This window comes from Rhinopithecus roxellana, chromosome 1 (assembly GCF_007565055.1).
Source record: "Rhinopithecus roxellana isolate Shanxi Qingling chromosome 1, ASM756505v1, whole genome shotgun sequence".
In the NCBI taxonomy this organism is placed as follows: domain Eukaryota; kingdom Metazoa; phylum Chordata; class Mammalia; order Primates; family Cercopithecidae; genus Rhinopithecus; species Rhinopithecus roxellana.
In genome coordinates, this window is record NC_044549.1 from 177,855,588 (window position 1) to 177,872,283 (window position 16,696).

At 38.9% G+C, this 16,696-nt stretch overlaps 1 protein-coding gene across 3 annotated transcripts in view; it reads left to right on the forward strand.

Moving 5' to 3' along the window:
* Nucleotides 1-16,696, forward strand: part of HACL1 (2-hydroxyacyl-CoA lyase 1) — a 40,326-nt gene that overhangs the window by 5,336 nt on the left and 18,294 nt on the right. For 2 of the 3 annotated variants that reach the window (XM_010356061.2, XM_030933582.1), the window contains exons 4-9: nt 1,965-2,045; nt 4,043-4,115; nt 7,126-7,203; nt 8,362-8,456; nt 10,628-10,740; nt 14,232-14,367. In XM_010356061.2, coding sequence (XP_010354363.2) covers nt 1,965-2,045; nt 4,043-4,115; nt 7,126-7,203; nt 8,362-8,456; nt 10,628-10,740; nt 14,232-14,367 — 576 coding nt within the window. The remainder of the gene's footprint in view (nt 1-1,964; nt 2,046-4,042; nt 4,116-7,125; nt 7,204-8,361; nt 8,457-10,627; nt 10,741-14,231; nt 14,368-16,696) is intronic. The other variant, XM_010356062.2, reaches the window with a different exon arrangement.

The following is a 16,696-nucleotide window of genomic DNA, read 5'->3' on the forward strand; positions in this document are numbered from 1 at the left end:
ATAGGAGTGCGCCACCATGCCCAGCTAATTTTTGTATTTTAGTAGAGATGGGGTCTCACCATGTTGGCCAGGATGGTCTTTATCTCTTGACCTTGTGTTCCACTGGCCTCAGCCTCCCAAAGTGCTGGGATTATAGGTGTGAGCCACCATGCCCGGTGTAGAAGTTTGTATTTAAAAATTTTTTGCTATTTGAATGAACTTCTGGAACTGCACTGGCAAGTATAGTAGCCACGAGCGATATGTACCTGTTTACATTTAAATTAATTAAAATTCAATAACATTTAAATCATAGTTTATCAGTTTGTAGTAGCCACATTTCAAGTGCTCAGCAACCATGTCAGCAGTGGCTACCGTATCATACTGCAAATGCAGAACATTTCTATTACTATGCAAAGTTCTGTTGGATAGTACTGTTCTAGAAGTTTAGTTTACTTGGTGATAATTACTTATTTTCAAGTCTGTCTTGAACAGAAATTTTTAAGAAATTATTTTATAAATGTAAAATGGCAAACTGAATTATATTAAGATACCTTTTCCCTGAGTGCTTTAAGCTTAGAAAGTCATACCGAAGGGTAAAACATTCAAGTTGAATATTTATTTGGAGTCTCACTCTCGCCCCCAGGCTAGTGTGCAGTGGCACCATCTCGGCTTGCTGCAACCTCCATCTCCCAGGTTCCAGGGATTCTCCTGCCTCAACCTCCCAAGTAGCTGGGACTACAGGTGCACACTACCACACTCAGCTAGCTTTTATATTTTTTATAGAGACAGGGTTTCACCATATTTCCCAGGCTGGTCTTGAACTCCTGGGCTTGAGTGATCCATCCGCCTCAGCCTCTCAACATGCTGGGATTACAGACATCAGCCACTGCCCTCAGCCTCAAGTTCAGTTTTAAAAGATTTTGGGGGCCGGGCGTGATGGCTCATGCCTGTAATTCCAGCACTTTGGGAGGCTGAGGCGAGCGGATCACCTGAGGTCAGGAGTTTGAGACCAGCCTGACCAACACGGTGAAACCCCCATCTCTACTAAAAATACAAAAATTAGCCAGGCATAGTGGCAGGCACCTGTAATCCCAGCTACTTGGGAGGCTGAGGCAGGAGAATCACTTGAATCCAGCAGGTGGAGGTTGCAGTGAGCTGAGATCGAGCCATTGCACTCCAGCCTGTGGGACAAGAACGAGACTTCGTCTCAAAAAAAAAAAAGATTTTGGGCAAAACACTGCATTCAGAATTACTTTCCTATCAAAGATCAGTTGACGTTATATTTATTTGTTAAGAAATGAAAAAAACCTGTTTTTCATACAAAAGTGAACTCAGCAGTCAAAAATTTGCTTCTGTAGGCCATTAACTTGATTTAGCCCAGATGTAGGATCAAAATAAGTGGTCAGTGATATAAAGTGTGAAAATGATAGGTACCTTATTTCTTGCAAGAAATCCGATAAATATAATCTTTTTTTGGGCCAGGCATGCTGGCTTATGCTTGTAATCCCAGCACTTTGGGAGGCCAAGGCAGGTGGATCGCTTGAGCCCAGGAGTTCAAGAGCAGCCTGGGCAACATGGTGAAATCCTGTCTCTACCAAAAAAAAAAATACAAAAAATTAGCCGAGCATGGTGGCATCTGCCTGTAGTCCCAGTTACTTGGGAGGCTGTGGTGGGAAGATCACCTGAGCCTAGGAGGTTGAGGCTGCAGTGAGCCCTGATTGTGTTACTGCACTCCAACCTGGGCGACAGAGTGAGATGCTATCTCAAAAAAAAAAAAGGTGTGTGTGTGTGTGTGTATATATATATATATATGTATATGAAATTTTTTTATTAAAAATATTCTAATAATGGTTTTACCAGTTATACTATAGACCTGTAGGTCTTTATTTTGACGTCCAAGGTTGCCGTGTTTCACACTAAAGTGTTATGAATCAGTTGTTACATTTGACCTGATTTTAATAAAATAAATTCTGTTTTGCTTTTAGGCCAGGAGTCTGCCTTGTTGTTTCTGGCCCAGGTCTCATCCATGCCTTGGGTGGTATGGCAAATGCAAACATGAACTGCTGGTAACCATGCTATTATTACTGAAAACATTTTCTTAAAAAGGTCACTACAGGATTTTACTGAGTAGAGCTAATACTGATCTAGGGTAGAAAGACTTGGAAAAAAAAACCCTTCTTAGAAACCGAAAGTAGAAAGTTACTGGGGAGGGAATGAGGAGGAGGAGGAGGAGGGTGAATAGGGAGCTAGGTCAAAGGGTACAAAGTTTCAGTCAAGTAGAACAAAGCCTGGAGATCTAATGTACAACATGAAAGCTATAGTTAATAATATTATGTATTGTAAATTTGCAAAGAGAGTAAATTTTAGGTACTTTTGCCAAAAAAAAGTGACTATTTCTACAGTATTTTAGGAAAAAAATACCATGAATGTGTTAATTTGCTTGACTGTAGTAATCATTTCACTATATGTGTGTCAAAACATCATATGGTATTCCTTAAATATATATAACTAACAAAAGAATATTAGGACGGAAGTTCAAAGCACCAGCAATTTATTTACTTAGAGATCAACACTTTTTCTTTTTTGATGCGGAGTCTCACTCTGTCACCTAGGCTGGACTGCAGTGGTGCAACCTTGGCTCACCACAACCTCTGCCTCCTGGGTTCAAGTGATTCTCCTACCTCAGCCTCTCAAATAGCTGGGATTACAGCCCCCTGCCACCAAGCCCGGCTAATTTTTGTATTTTTAGTAGAGACGAGGTTTCATCATGCTGGCCAGGCTGGTCTCAAACTCCTGACCTCAGGTGATCCACCTGCTTCGGCCTCCCAAAGTGCTGGGATTACAGGCATGAGCCACCGCCCCCAGCTGAGATAAACACTTTTAACATTTTAGAGTTTCCTAATATGTGTGTGTATGTGTGAATGTGTACGTAGTTCTATTTACTTTAAGTGAAGAATTGTTTTTTTAAAGAATCCAGCTCAGTGTGTAAAAATGTGGCCAATTTTTCACCTTGTTTTACATAGGTAGGAAGATATTTAAAATTCTTATATTCATTTAGTTTGCTTTATATATAAACTACTTAGTACTTATTCTCTAATCTTGCCCTTAACTCCATCTCTGGCACTTTACCAGTGAGATCAGGTTGAAGGGGGTTAGGTTCCAATCAATTTGAAACATATTTAATCTTTCTAGTGGAAAGGACATTGTTTTCTTTCTTGCCCTGTGTTTCTTATAGTTTCTTCTTTACTTTCCTTTTGATCTTTCTGTTCTTTATCTACTTTAAGGTGTTATATTTTTTAAGTACCTTAGGGTTTGCCATATCTTTTTTTTTTCCACATTGAAGGGTAAGAATTTCATTGCTGAGGAATGTCACTTATTTTGTAATTTCCAAATATAGTCCCTTAGGAAAGTGTAAAATTTTTCTTCCCCTTATCCCAAAAATAATAAAGGCATAAAAATTTATTTTATGTCAATATACCTGGAAGTTTAGCATCAGCATCCAGAAGGGGAAGAAGGGAAGGAAAACTATACATTTTGTCTTTTTCTGATATTGAGGAAAGTTCTCTCATATCAGGTTGCTTCCTAGATATTTTTTAATCTACAATTTCTCTTTCTTTTCTTTCTTTTCGTTCTTTTGTTCTTTCGACAGAGTCTTGTTCTGTCACCCAGGCTGGAGTGCAGTGGCACAATCTTGGCTCTCTGTAACCTCTGCCTCCCAGGTTCAAGCAATTCTCCTACCTCAGCCTCCTGAGTGACTGGGATTACAGGCGCCTGCCACCATGCCCAGCTAATTTTTGTATTTTTTGTAGAGCTAGGGTTTCACCATGTTGGCCAGGCTGGTCTTGAACTCCTGACTTCAAGTGATCCACCCACTTTGGCCTCCCAGAGTGCTGGATTATAGACATGAGCCACCTTGCCCAGGCTTAATCTACAGTTTCTAAGAGAAAGATATAATATTCTCTCCCTTTAACATTTATTACTTGTTATGAATTAGACATTCTGTTTAGTGTTTCACATGATGATCTCATTTGTAATTATCTTGTTAAAAAAATGACTGTTTCAGGCCCTTGCTTGTGATTGGTGGTTCCCCTGAAAGAAACCAAGAAACAATGGGAGCTTTCCAGGAGTTTCCTCAGGTATCCAACGTTAAGATTTTATTTTTTTTATTTTTAATTTTTGAAACAGGATCTTGCTTTGTTGCCCAGGCTGGAGTGTGGTGGTGCAATCTCAGCTCACTGCAGTCTTGACCTCCTGACCTCAAGCAATCCTCCCACCTCGGCCTCCCAAGCAGCTGGGACTACAGATTCGCACCACCATGCCTGGCTAATTTTTGAATTTTTTGTAGAGACGAGGTTTCACCATGTTGCCCAGGCTGGTCTTGAACTCCTGAGCTCAAGCGATCTGCCCGCCTTAGCTTTCCAAAGTGCTGGGATTACAGGCGTGAGCCACCGCACCTGGCCTGCAACTCTGAGATTTTTAGTAACACGATACATACACACCATTAAGAGTTAGGGAGAAGATATAAAAAACCCTCCTGTTTGCAAAATAAAATAAATAAATTAGAAGTACCTGAAGTAACTTAAAGGTAATTATCTTGAGCTACTATAAGGCAACCTCAGGATGGGTATTAAGGGTGAGCTTAGTCCCTGCTTAGAAACAAGCTTTTAAGAAATACACCTTTGTGACAGGATTTTAAGCTCTGAAAATAGGCTCTTAAAAGAGTCAAGAAGATGTAGGAATAAAAATGATTTTGGACTATGCCTCCCAGACTTTAGGGAAATAAATGGGAGGAAAAATCTTACTCAAAATGATTGTCAGTAGACTCTGGATAAGCGTATTTTTATTTTAGAAGGAGGAAAGAAAGCATTTCAAAATTAAAAGAAACTTGAAAGAATATATCAACAAAATGCTACAGTTTTAAGAATAAAGCTCTCAAACCTGTAATCCCACCACTTTGGGAGGCCAAGGTGGGCGGATCGTGAGGTCAGGAGATCAAGACCATCCTGGCTCACACAGTGAAACTCTGTCTCTACTAAAAATACAAAAAAATTAGCCGGGCGTGGTGGCAGGCACCCGTAGTCCCAGCTACTCAGGAGGCTGAGGCAAGAGAATGGCATGAACCTGGGAGGCAGAGCTTGCAGTGAGCTGAGATCGCACCACTGCACTCCAGTCTGGGCGAAAGAGCGAGACTCTGTCTCAAAATAAATAAATAAATAAATAAAAATAAAGCTAGACAAGGTGTTTCATAACTGTATTCCTAGCTACTCAGCTACTAGGCTGAGGTGGGAGAATTGCTGGAGCCCAAATGTTTGAGACCAGTCTGTGTAACATATTCAGGTCTTGTCTCTACCTTTTTCTTTTTTTCTTTTTTGAGTCAGGGTATGGCTGTGTTGCCCAATCTGGAGTGCAGTGGTGCGATCTTGGCCCACTGCAACCTCCTGGGCTTAAGCCATCCTCCCACCTCAGCCTCCCAAGTGGCTGGGACTATAGATAGGCACATACCACCATGCCCAGATAATTTTTGTACTTTTTGCAGAGACAGTGTTTTGCTATGTTGTCCGGGCTGGTCTTGAACTGCTGACCTCAAGTGATCCACCCACCTTGGCCTCCCAGAGTGCTGGGATTACAGGCGTGACCCACCACACCCATCCAAGAGACCTTGTCTTTTTTTTTTTTTTTTTTTTAAAAGGAACAGTTTTAGGAAACAAATAGATGAAAGTGAATGATTGACACTTAAGATGTAAATATATTTGAGCATTTACAGGGACAAAGTTAAAATCATTAGACAGCCGGGCACAGTGTCTCACCCCTGTAATCACGGCACTACTTTGGGAGGCCCAAGCGTGTGGATCACTTGAGGTCAGGAATTTGACACTAGCCTGGCTAACATGGTGAAACCCTGTTTCTACTAAAAAATACAAAAATTAGCTGGGCTTGGTGGCAAGTGCCTGTAATCCCAGCTACTTGGGAGGTTGAGGCAGGAGTATCCCTTGAACCCAGGAGGCAGAGGTTGTAGTGAGCCGAGATTGCACCACTATACTCCAGTCTGGGTGACGAGAGTGAAACTCTGTCTCAAAAATAAATACATAAATAAAATCATTAGACAAAGTCTATTTGTAAATCAGGAATCATTGTTGAGAACTTCAAAATATAAACTTTCATATATGATAAACTAAAATACTGAACTCTAGTATAGGTTAATGCAAAAGTTATATTTTTATACTCTTAGAAATTAATTGAAGTTTACTTAATGGTAGACGATAACAACAGTTATTTAAAAAATGCTGATGTGTTTGGAAAATAAGTAGAGCAGATAAGTTAATTAAAAGGAAATCTAAAGTTACTGCAGAAACTATATAGGTGAAAAAGAAAACAGGATAAATGTCCACTACATATTTTTTTCCTGAAATGGAAAATAATAGTTTATTAGATCAAATTTAAAAACAGAAGAGGAAGAATCCAAATATCTGGTTTTTGTGGAAGTCCTTAAAACTGAAGGACATGAACATAGACTGAAAATCAGGGGGTGATCTTAATTTTGTTATGCCTGGGACTATCAGTTTTTCATAGATTTCATACTGAAATTGTAAAACTGTTTCAAGAGAAACAGTTTCTATATAATGCCTCAAGATGTATTAAGCAGTGAAAAATTATCACTACTGATTTCATATGTTCTAAACACCATAGCAAGAAGGTACATAAAAGGAACACTGGCAGAAATGTAAGAATAGATTATTATTATAACAAAATATAACAGATGAAGTTACATATTCTTATCTGTGAAATTGCTGGATCCAAAGATATGCTGATGTAAATTTTTTGTAGATTGTGTTAACTTCCTTTCCCATTTATAGTCTCACCAGCAGTTTGTAGAAGTGCCTATTTTCCTGTGTTGTGTCAGATGGTGGGTATTATCAAACTTTTGCATCTTTGCATCTTTGCCAAAAGATTTGCATCTTTGGTATGATATGCTTCCTGAATCATACCAAGGCAAAACTTTGTGCTTTGAACAGGCTTTTAAGGGACAGTCTAGGTAATGCATTTTCTCCATCTTGCCTCTAAACATAAAAGAAACTAATTACTCTCATTTCGGGATAGTAATATGATTGTGAGCTGAATTTTAAGTGATTTTCATTTTCCACATAGGTTGAAGCCTGTAGATTATATACCAAGTTCTCTGCCCGTCCAAGCAGCATAGAAGCTGTTCCTTTTGTTATTGAAAAGGTATGATATTTAGTAACAAGCTCTCCAAGTCAACTGATTTTTCTCGGTTGCTTATACTTAATGTTATTCTTATTCTCAAAAGAATGAGTGACAAATTGGAATATACCCAGGCAGTTAAAAATGGCATTGTTAGAAAACTATTTACATTTTAATGTTCGCTGTCATTACATTTAATTATAGAGAGGTAAAATAAGTTATTTTTGGAAAAAGTTTCTCCTGTGTTTTAGTTTTTAAAATTACCTTTTTAATTATACAAAAGTAAAGAGAAAGGTTTATAATGAACCCCTAAGTACCTTTTCTCTTGTGCTTTTGCAAAAGATTATTTTTGAAAATTGGGACTAAACCAAAACCCTCTAAGACCCTCTGTTAGTTAATTAAACAGCATACAGGTTGATTATTCCTTACCTGAAATGCTTTTCAGAAGGGCTTCTGACTGCAGATTTTTTCAGATTTTAGAATATTTGCATATATGTAATGAGACATCTTGGGGATACGACCCAAGTCTAAATATGAAATTCATTTATGTTTCATATGTGCCTTATATACATAGTCTGATGATAACTTTATTTTTCCCTTGGGGACGCTGAATAAACTGTTTAGACACCTGCATTTTGACTGTGAGCTGTCACATGAGGTCAGATGTGGAATTTTCCACTTGTATCATCATGTTGGCACACACAAAGTTTCACATTTTGGAAGATTTTGGATTTTTGGATTACAGATAACCTGTATTATAAATTATAATCAGCATTTATATATGAAATTACGTTTGAGCTGTTTCAAAACCAGGAGTTACAGAAACCATTTGATACATGTAACAACATCACAGTTTCTGAAAACACTGCCAGATTATTAAGATTAGGAAGCAGGTGAAAGTACATATTACAGTGCAAAAACTTGGCAGGCAGAGCCTGGTGAATAATTTCCAAAACTAAAGTGTAATAGAACATGAATTTAAAAGCCCTAAATGAATACTTTCTTATCTGTCTCCCTATTAAACAAAAAATCTTTAAAAATGTAGTCAATAGAGGACATTTCAATTTTGATCATCAGAAAGATGAAAATAGTGTTCATAATTACAGTTTTAAATTATCTTTGAGTAGAATATGATAAGACTGAGATTTTACAAATCTTTTCTTCTACTTGTAATGAATGTAGGCAGTGAGAAGCAGTATCTATGGTCGTCCAGGTGCTTGCTATGTTGACATACCAGCAGATTTTGTGAACCTTCAGGTGAATGTGAATTCTATAAAGTGAGTAATAGTTATGCTGGAATTCTTTCTTCAATGTACATGTATTGTCATAATGCCTACCTTTCTAGAAGAATTTACCCAGCAGTTTATAAGTTAATTTTCATTTGTCTTAACTGATGATTTAGTAATTAAACTGAGTCCTAGACAAAGGGCTTAATTCTCTTAATTAAAATGATATTAGTAGTTATTTCTGGATTTAATTACTAAACCAAATACTTAGAACTTCCTGAACTCCTCATTGAAATTATTCCTCCATTAACCATAAATACACATCCCTTGTTAATGTAGTATGGGTCCTTGAGAATCTTTATAATGTAAGCCAAGAGGTTCAGTGATTATTAAAAATTATTAGGACTCAGGATAAAAAACATCTAGCTGTTTCTCTCTGTGGTTAACAAGTATTCCAATACAGAGGTTTCTGTGATTTCTCATGCTCTCATATTTCTTGAATAAACAATAAGTGAAAAGAAGTACAAAAATCATTTTTCACTGGTATCTAAGTCATCCCCTGATAAGGATAGGTACTTGGGGTTAAAGCATTATGGGTACCGTTTAGTGCATTTCTGCTGTTGTGGACTAAATGGATCTCTAGTGACTACGGAGAGACAATGGGTCTTACTGTATACTCTGTGTACCAAAGAGTGATTTTTTTTGTTTTTTTTTTTTTTGAGACCGAGTCTCTCCCTGTTGCCCAGACTGGAGTGCAGTGGCACAATCTCAGCTCACTACAACCTCTGCCTCCCGGGTTCAAGCGATTCTTCTGCCTCAGCCTCCCAAGTAGTGATTACAGGCGCCCACCACCATGCTCGGCTAATTTTTGTATTTTTAGTACAGTGGTACGAACAGGCATGAGCCACCGTGCCTGGCCAGGAGTGATTTTTATTTGAGAGAGTTGGATAAAAAAGACATCTGTTAATTCTGCCTAATACCTGAACATGATAATCAAAATAATACTAAGGGGAGGAGGGCAAGCTCAGGTAAGTTAACTTTGTAAGCCTTCTTTTAAATTTTATACAGAATGTCCTTTTTTATTATATGTCTAAATATTTTGACAATATGTCTAAATTTTATACAGTATACTTTATATTAATTAGAATAAATGAAATGTCACAGGACTTGCTGTCCAGAAATACTTGACTGTGACAGTTTGAATATTTCTTTTACTAATGCATATTGTGATACTAAAATATTAACACCCAGTGAGTGGAAATGTAGTGAGTCCAGGTGTGGTGGCTCACACCTGTAATCCCAGCACTTTGGGAGGCCGAGGTGGGTGGATCACCTGAGGTAGGAGTTTGAGACCAGCCTGGCCAACATGGTGAAACCCCATCTCTACGAAAAATACAAAAATTAGCCAGGCTTGGTGGCATGTGCCTTTAGTCCCAGCTACTCGGGAGGCTGAGGCAGGAGAATCACTTGAACTCGGGAGATGGAAGTTGCAGTGAGCCAAGTTCGTACCACTGTACTCCAGCCTGGGTGACAGAGTAAGACTCTGTCTCCAAAAAAAAAAAAAAAAAAGAAATGTGGTAAGGTGTTTAAAAGCATGGACTTTGGAGACAGAATGACTGGTTCAATCCAGTCTCTGCCATGTGCCATCTGGAGATCTTGGACAAGTTACTTTCTCTGAGTCCTTTTTTTTCCTCAGTGGTGAAGTAGAGATGATGTTAATACCCAACCTCATTGTTTTGACAGTTAAATGAGAATAAATGGCACATAGCAAATATTAGATTTTATTATGTTTTACTGTTAAGACAGCTGCTACTGCTACTGCAGTACAAAGCCATTAACTCAGATTTTCTGTCAATGAATTGACCATTTCACTGGCTATTAGATGATATCAAGGAATAACTCTTAATTTACCAGATGTGATAATGATGTGATAGTTGAATATAGGAGAAGGTCCTTGTTATTCACAGCTGCATGGAGAAATTTTTAAGGCTGAAGGGTCTTGATGCCTATTATTTACTTTAAAATAGTTCAGGAAAAATAAATGCACGTTTATGTGTGTATATATGAAACAAATGTGGTAAAATGATATTAAGTTGTTAAATCTATATGGGGTATGTGGGGACTTATTGTACTATTTTTTCTACCTTTCTATATATTTGAAATTTTCACAATAAAAAGATCAGAGCTGGCCTCTTTTAATTAATAGGGCTCTTTTTTTCCAGGTACGTGGAGCGCTGCATGTCACCTCCTATTAGCATGGCAGAAACCTCTGCTGTGTGCACGGCAGCTTCTGTTATTAGGAGTGCCAAACAGCCCCTTCTTATCATCGGGAAAGGTAACATGAATAGAACTCTAAATCTTGCTAGGCTTTTGAAAGTGCCAATTCTTTTTATGAACTTTCGTTGTTTATTAATGTCTGTTCTAATGTTTGAAATTGGAATAAGAATTCTCATCATCCATTTAGCATTATTTGTTTTGAAATTATAGACTTTAATGCCCAGATATTTCACCCTTTTGAGGAAATACTACCTATTTAATTTCTTTGGTCTTATTAGTGAAATGTGTTTATTCTGTTATAAAACATTTTGGAAAACCAAGAAAAGTAGAAGTTCCTTCATCTAAGGTAGCTTTTTTTTTTTTTTTTTTTTTTTTGAGATGGAGTCTCGCTCTGCCGCCCGGGCTGGAGTGCAGTGGCCAGATCTCAGCTCACTTCAGCTCACTGCAAGCTCCGCCTCCTGGGTTCACGCCATTCTCCTGCCTCAGCCTCCCGAGTAGCTGGGACTACAGGCGCCCGCCACCACGCCCGGCTAGTTTTTTTTTGTATTTTTTAGTAGAGACGGGGTTTCACCGTGTTAGCCAGGATAGTCTCGATCTCCTGACCTCGTGATCCACCCGTCTCGGCCTCCCAAAGTGCTGAGATTACAGGCTTGAGCCACTGCGCCCGGCCTAAGGTAGCTATTTTTAACATTTAGTACATTTCTATTCCTTTTTACACATATATTATGTACTGTGCTGAAACTATGTAGATAGTTTTATATTCTACCTTATTCATTTAAGATTATAATATTTTTCATCTTAGAAGTATTTCCTAAATATAATTTTTAATGTCTCTTCATGTGTACGTGAACACTTTCCTGGCAAATATTTAAATCTTTGCCAATTACTATTTGTTTGTTTAGAGTAGCTGTGGCAAACATGTTTGTGCCGAAAGCTTTTTCTGTATTTAGGATTTAAGATTCCTAGAAAGAAAAGTTAGAGGGTATTAATATTTTTAAGAGTTTTGTACATGTTGTCATATTGTTTTCTCCGGAGGTGGTGTACCAACCAACTTATACTCCTGTCAGCAATTGATTATAGTGTCCACTTCGTGTTCTGGGACTGAGGCTGCTGGGATCACCTATGACCATGCTAATCAATTATCAACTGCTTAGGAACTAAATACGTAGAAACTAAAAATAGTTTGATAGTGTACGACAAAAAAATGGAGGTCACAACTGAGTTGAACGTGTTATATGATGTATTAGCTCGGTGACTTTGGGAAACAACTGGTTTGAGTCTCAGATTACCTCACTTGTAAAATAGGGATATTAACTGCCTCAGTGGGATATAATTAAATAGCAAAGTATGTGGAAAGCACTCAGTGGATGCTAGTTTTCATTCTTCTTTTAACAAACATTTCATGAGTGCTTATGATAAGGCAGGGATTACACAAAACATTCGTGAGGGATACAGAGAAATAGTGGTTCCTACCTATTGGGGAGGGGAGATAGACCTGGTAACAAGTAAGTGCGGTATACTCTTGTGCGATGTGTACAGAGAGGCTGAGGTGGGTTTTCAAGGAAAGCAGAAACAATTTGCTTGTGTAGGTAATATGGAAGGACTATCCAGAAGAGGTGACAAAACAGCTGTATCTCAAAAAAGCAGACAGTGGTTTACCAAGTGGACAGAGACCAAGGGCAAAGCAGGAAGAGAGAACGGAGTGTACAAAGACATTGAGACAGGAAGGAGAATACTTTCTGGATTAAAAAAAAGAATTATTTTTCATCATACATGTATGAGAAGGGATTTCAAGGTAGTTTTGTAGAATGGAGCATTATATTGAATCTGCAAGTGCGTGATACTATTTACTAGAATTATAAATACAGAATATGGAATAATATACTAGCCTTGAAAAAGTATAAAATAGTAAAAAAATATAGTGGTCTTGATGACATTAGAAATGGAATATTTGAACAATAAGGTATTTTTCGTGCCATCAAGGGAATAGGGTATAGGGTTATTCCCAGGCACACAACTGTGAAAACAAATGATATTGTGGGCTGAGCGGGGTGGCTCATGCCTGTTGTCCCAGCACTCTGGGAGGCTGAGGTGGGTGGATCCCCTGAGGTCAGGAGTTCAAGACCAGCCTGGCCAACATGGTGAAACCCCGTCTCTACTAAAAATACAAAAATTAGCCAGGCATGGTGGCAGGTGCCTGTAATTCCAGCTATTTGGGAAGCTGAGGAAGGAGAATCGCTTGAACCCGGGAGGCGGAGGTTGCAGTGAGCTGAGATTGCGCCATTGCACTCCAGCCTGGATGACGAGTGAGACTTTGCCTCAAAAAAAAAAAAAAAAAAAAAAGAAAAGATAATGTGTCCCACTAGGGTTAGCCCTGTTACAATCACAGAATTATAGAGCCTGTAGAAAGATCTGCATATCTTTTTTTTTTTTTTTTTTAAACTGTTTTTTTTTTTTTTTTTTTTTTTTTTGAGACGGAGTCTCGCTCTGTCACCCAGGCTGGAGTGCTGTGGCCGGATCTCAGCTCACTGCAAGCTCCGCCTCCTGGGTTCACGCCATTCTCCTGTCTCAGCCTCCCGGGTAGCTGGGACTACAGGCGCCGCCACGTCGCCCGGCTAGTTTTTTGTAGTTTTTAGTAGAGACGGGGTTTCACCGTGTTAGCCAGGATGGTCTCGATCTCCTGACCTCGTGATCCGCCCGACTCGGCCTCCCAAAGTGCTGGGATTACAGGCTTGAGCCACCGCGCCTGGCCAGATCTGCATATCTTTAGAAACTTAATGCACCTTAGAATTTCCATGCCTGGACTAGGAGACCTTGTGTAGAGGAGGTTTGCTGGAGATGAGGACCAATATGTGAGGGTAGAGAGAGCTTTTCTCTTTTGGGGCAATATTCTTCCCAGGCCACCTGGGCCTCCCAATGAAGCTGGTGTGTTCAGGGAATTGTAGAGTGTAGTTCAGTAGGACCGTAGCATAGAATGGGTAAGTGACAGTAGCAAGAGCTGTGAGATGTGACTTTTGTTTTGGGATAGACATCCTTCAGAATAATTGAGAGTGTTATTGGTGGCAAATTAGAACTCTTACTTTGGTAAGCATTTAAAAATACCAGCGATAAAAACTGTAGTCACAATTTGTTTTGAGTTCAAGCCCAGGTATAGGCAGAAGGAGAGTATTTGAGAAGATCTACAAGCAATTTCTTAGGAGGTCAAGGAAGGAGGATTGCTTGAGCCCATGAGTTCAAGACCAGCAGACCAGCCTGGGCAATATAGGGAGACCTCGTCTCTTCAGAAAATTTTAAAAGTAGCTGAGTGTGGTGGTGGTGTGTGCCTGTAGTCCCAGCAACTCGGGAAGCTGAGGAGGGAAGATTACTTGAGCCAGGGGAGCAGATGTTACAGTGAGCCAAAATTATGCCACTGCACTCCAGCCTAGGTGATAGAGTTAAGTCCCTGTCTCAAAAAATAAGTAAATAAAAAGCAATTTCACATGAACTTTTTTAAGGGTCACAGTGCCTAGAGCTTAACTGAATTGTCCAATGCATTTGCATTTCTTGTAGGTGCTGCTTATGCTCATGCAGAAGAGAGTATCCAGAAATTGGTGGAGCAATATAAACTGCCATTTTTGCCCACCCCTATGGGGAAGGGTGTTGTCCCTGACAACCATCCATACTGTGTAGGTGCAGCCAGATCCAGGTGTGTGGCGTTCCAGATTTTAAATACAATGGCTTGGTAGATTTTAGGCTAATTTAAATTATTTTGTGATCTTCATCTAGGATGGAGTTCTGAAAGAATCGTGGAATTTTAAGCATACCTGTTTATTTTTGGACTATCTTTTGGCTTTCATGGTTTCATATGAGAAATCTGCAGACAAATTATTGTTGCTCTGTATGTAATATGTTGTTTTTCCGTGGCTGCTCCTGAGATTTTCTTTTATCTTTTGTTTCCAGCAGTTTAATTATGATGTGTCTGGACATGGTTTATTTTAATTTAGCCTGTTTGGGATTCTCAAGTCTTGAAACTGAAAATTTATGTCTTTCTCTAAATTTGGAAAGTTTTCATCATTCTTTCCGCAAATCTTTTTTTCTATGTCAACCTTCATCCATTTTGATATTGTCTGACATGTCCCTGAGTATCTATTCATTTCTTTTTAATTCTTTCATTTTATATTTTGTTTCTCTACTCAGATCTTCTATTTTTACATTTCTTTGAAGAATATTTTTCTATACTTTATGATGGAGTAAGTTACAATAGTTTCTTTGTTTATTAATTCCAACATGTGAGTCATCTCAGATTGGCATCTATTCATTATCTTTTCTTTTGAGAGTTGATCACATTTTTCTGGCACTTTTTGTACTGAGTAATTTTGGATTGTATCCTGGATTTTTGAATATTATATTTTGAGATTCTGGGTCATATTAAAATCCTCTGTACAATGTTGATTTTTGTTGGTTTCTCTTAGCAATCAACATGATTAGATTAGCTTGACTACAAATTGAAGTGTGAATTTACCATAAGTAAGTAGTTCCAGGGTCACTTAAGTTTCAGAGACTTTGCTGTGCTGTTTTCAGTCTGTCTGCACATGCTCAGCTCAGGGGTGAGCCCCAGACGTGTACCGGTTCATACCCAAATTAGAGATTTATTTTCTCTCCTCTGTAGGCTCCCCACCCCCACTCTCCCATTCTCAGGTGCCCCTTTTCCTGGTTCTTGCTGCTGCCTTATAGTATCACATAACTAAAGCTGCCCTCTGAACAAGCTGCAGAAGAAAAAAATAATGGAGATTGTCCCCATGCTCTTCAGACCACAGGGACCCTTTTTTCCCAATCCCTCTTGCCTGAGAGATGATGTTTCTCTTGGAATTTCAGCTGCTTGGGAGCCACCACAATGCAGCTCTGCAGTAGGGCTGCCCTCAGAGCAGAGCTGGGAAATAAAGAAAATAAGAAAAAAAAACTGACCATTTTCCCCCAGACTGTCCAGCTTGCAGTGGCCCTTTTCCTGATCCTTTGGCAAAAAAACAGTTTCTCTGCGAGTTTTCGCTGCTTGCAGTTCTGCAACTAGGGCTGTGTTTGAGTGAAAGCCAGGAGACAAAACACGGGGGAGAAATACCTTGGAAACTTACCCTCTGTGTGGATTGCTTCTTCAAACTTATCCTATCTTGGCTGGCATTGGAAGCTTCCTCTTTTTAGATTTTTAAGACATGCTTTTTAATGTACTATAACTTTTTTCTTTTTAATTTCTTGAAATGTCTTTATCATGAACTATTCTAACTATACACACAGGAAGAGAGAATAATGTAACGAACACTTACATAACCACTACTCAGTGTCAACATAAAAAATACAGACAGATGAATCTCTAAGTAAAAAAGGTTTCATTTGGGAATAATATATAATAAGTAGGACTGCATCAGTTATTAACATTATTTTATATTGCTTTAGGGTTTTTGGGTTTTTTGGAGATAGGGTCTTGCTCTGTTGCCCAGACTGGAGTGCAGTGGCACAATTACACCTGATTGCAACCTCTGCCTACTGGGCTAAAGCAATCCTCCCACCTCAGTCTCCCATGTATTAATAGCTGGAACTACAGGCGTGTGCCATTACAACCTGGCTAATTTTTGTATTTTTTGTAGAAACGAGGTTTCACCATGTTGCCCATGCTGGTCTTGATCTCCTGGGCTCAAGGAATGGACCCATCTAGGCCTCCCAAAGTGCTAGGATTACAGGCATTAGCCACCATGCCCAGCCTAGGGTATTTTTTTTTTTTCTTTTTAGGAAGCAAAAAATTATGGATTCATTTGCAGTCCCCTAAATATCTTTTTTGATCCCATTTTTTCCTTCCCTTTCCAAGTTTATTACTGTCACGTATTTGGTGTTCTTCATATTTTCATTCATGGGTTAAAATTAATTCTGAAGGTTTTTAATTTTTATTTTGTAGAGACAGGGCCTCACTGTGTTGCCCAGCCTGGACTCGACCCCTAGGTTCAAGTGATCCTTCCACCTTGGCCTCCCAAAGTTTTGGGAATACA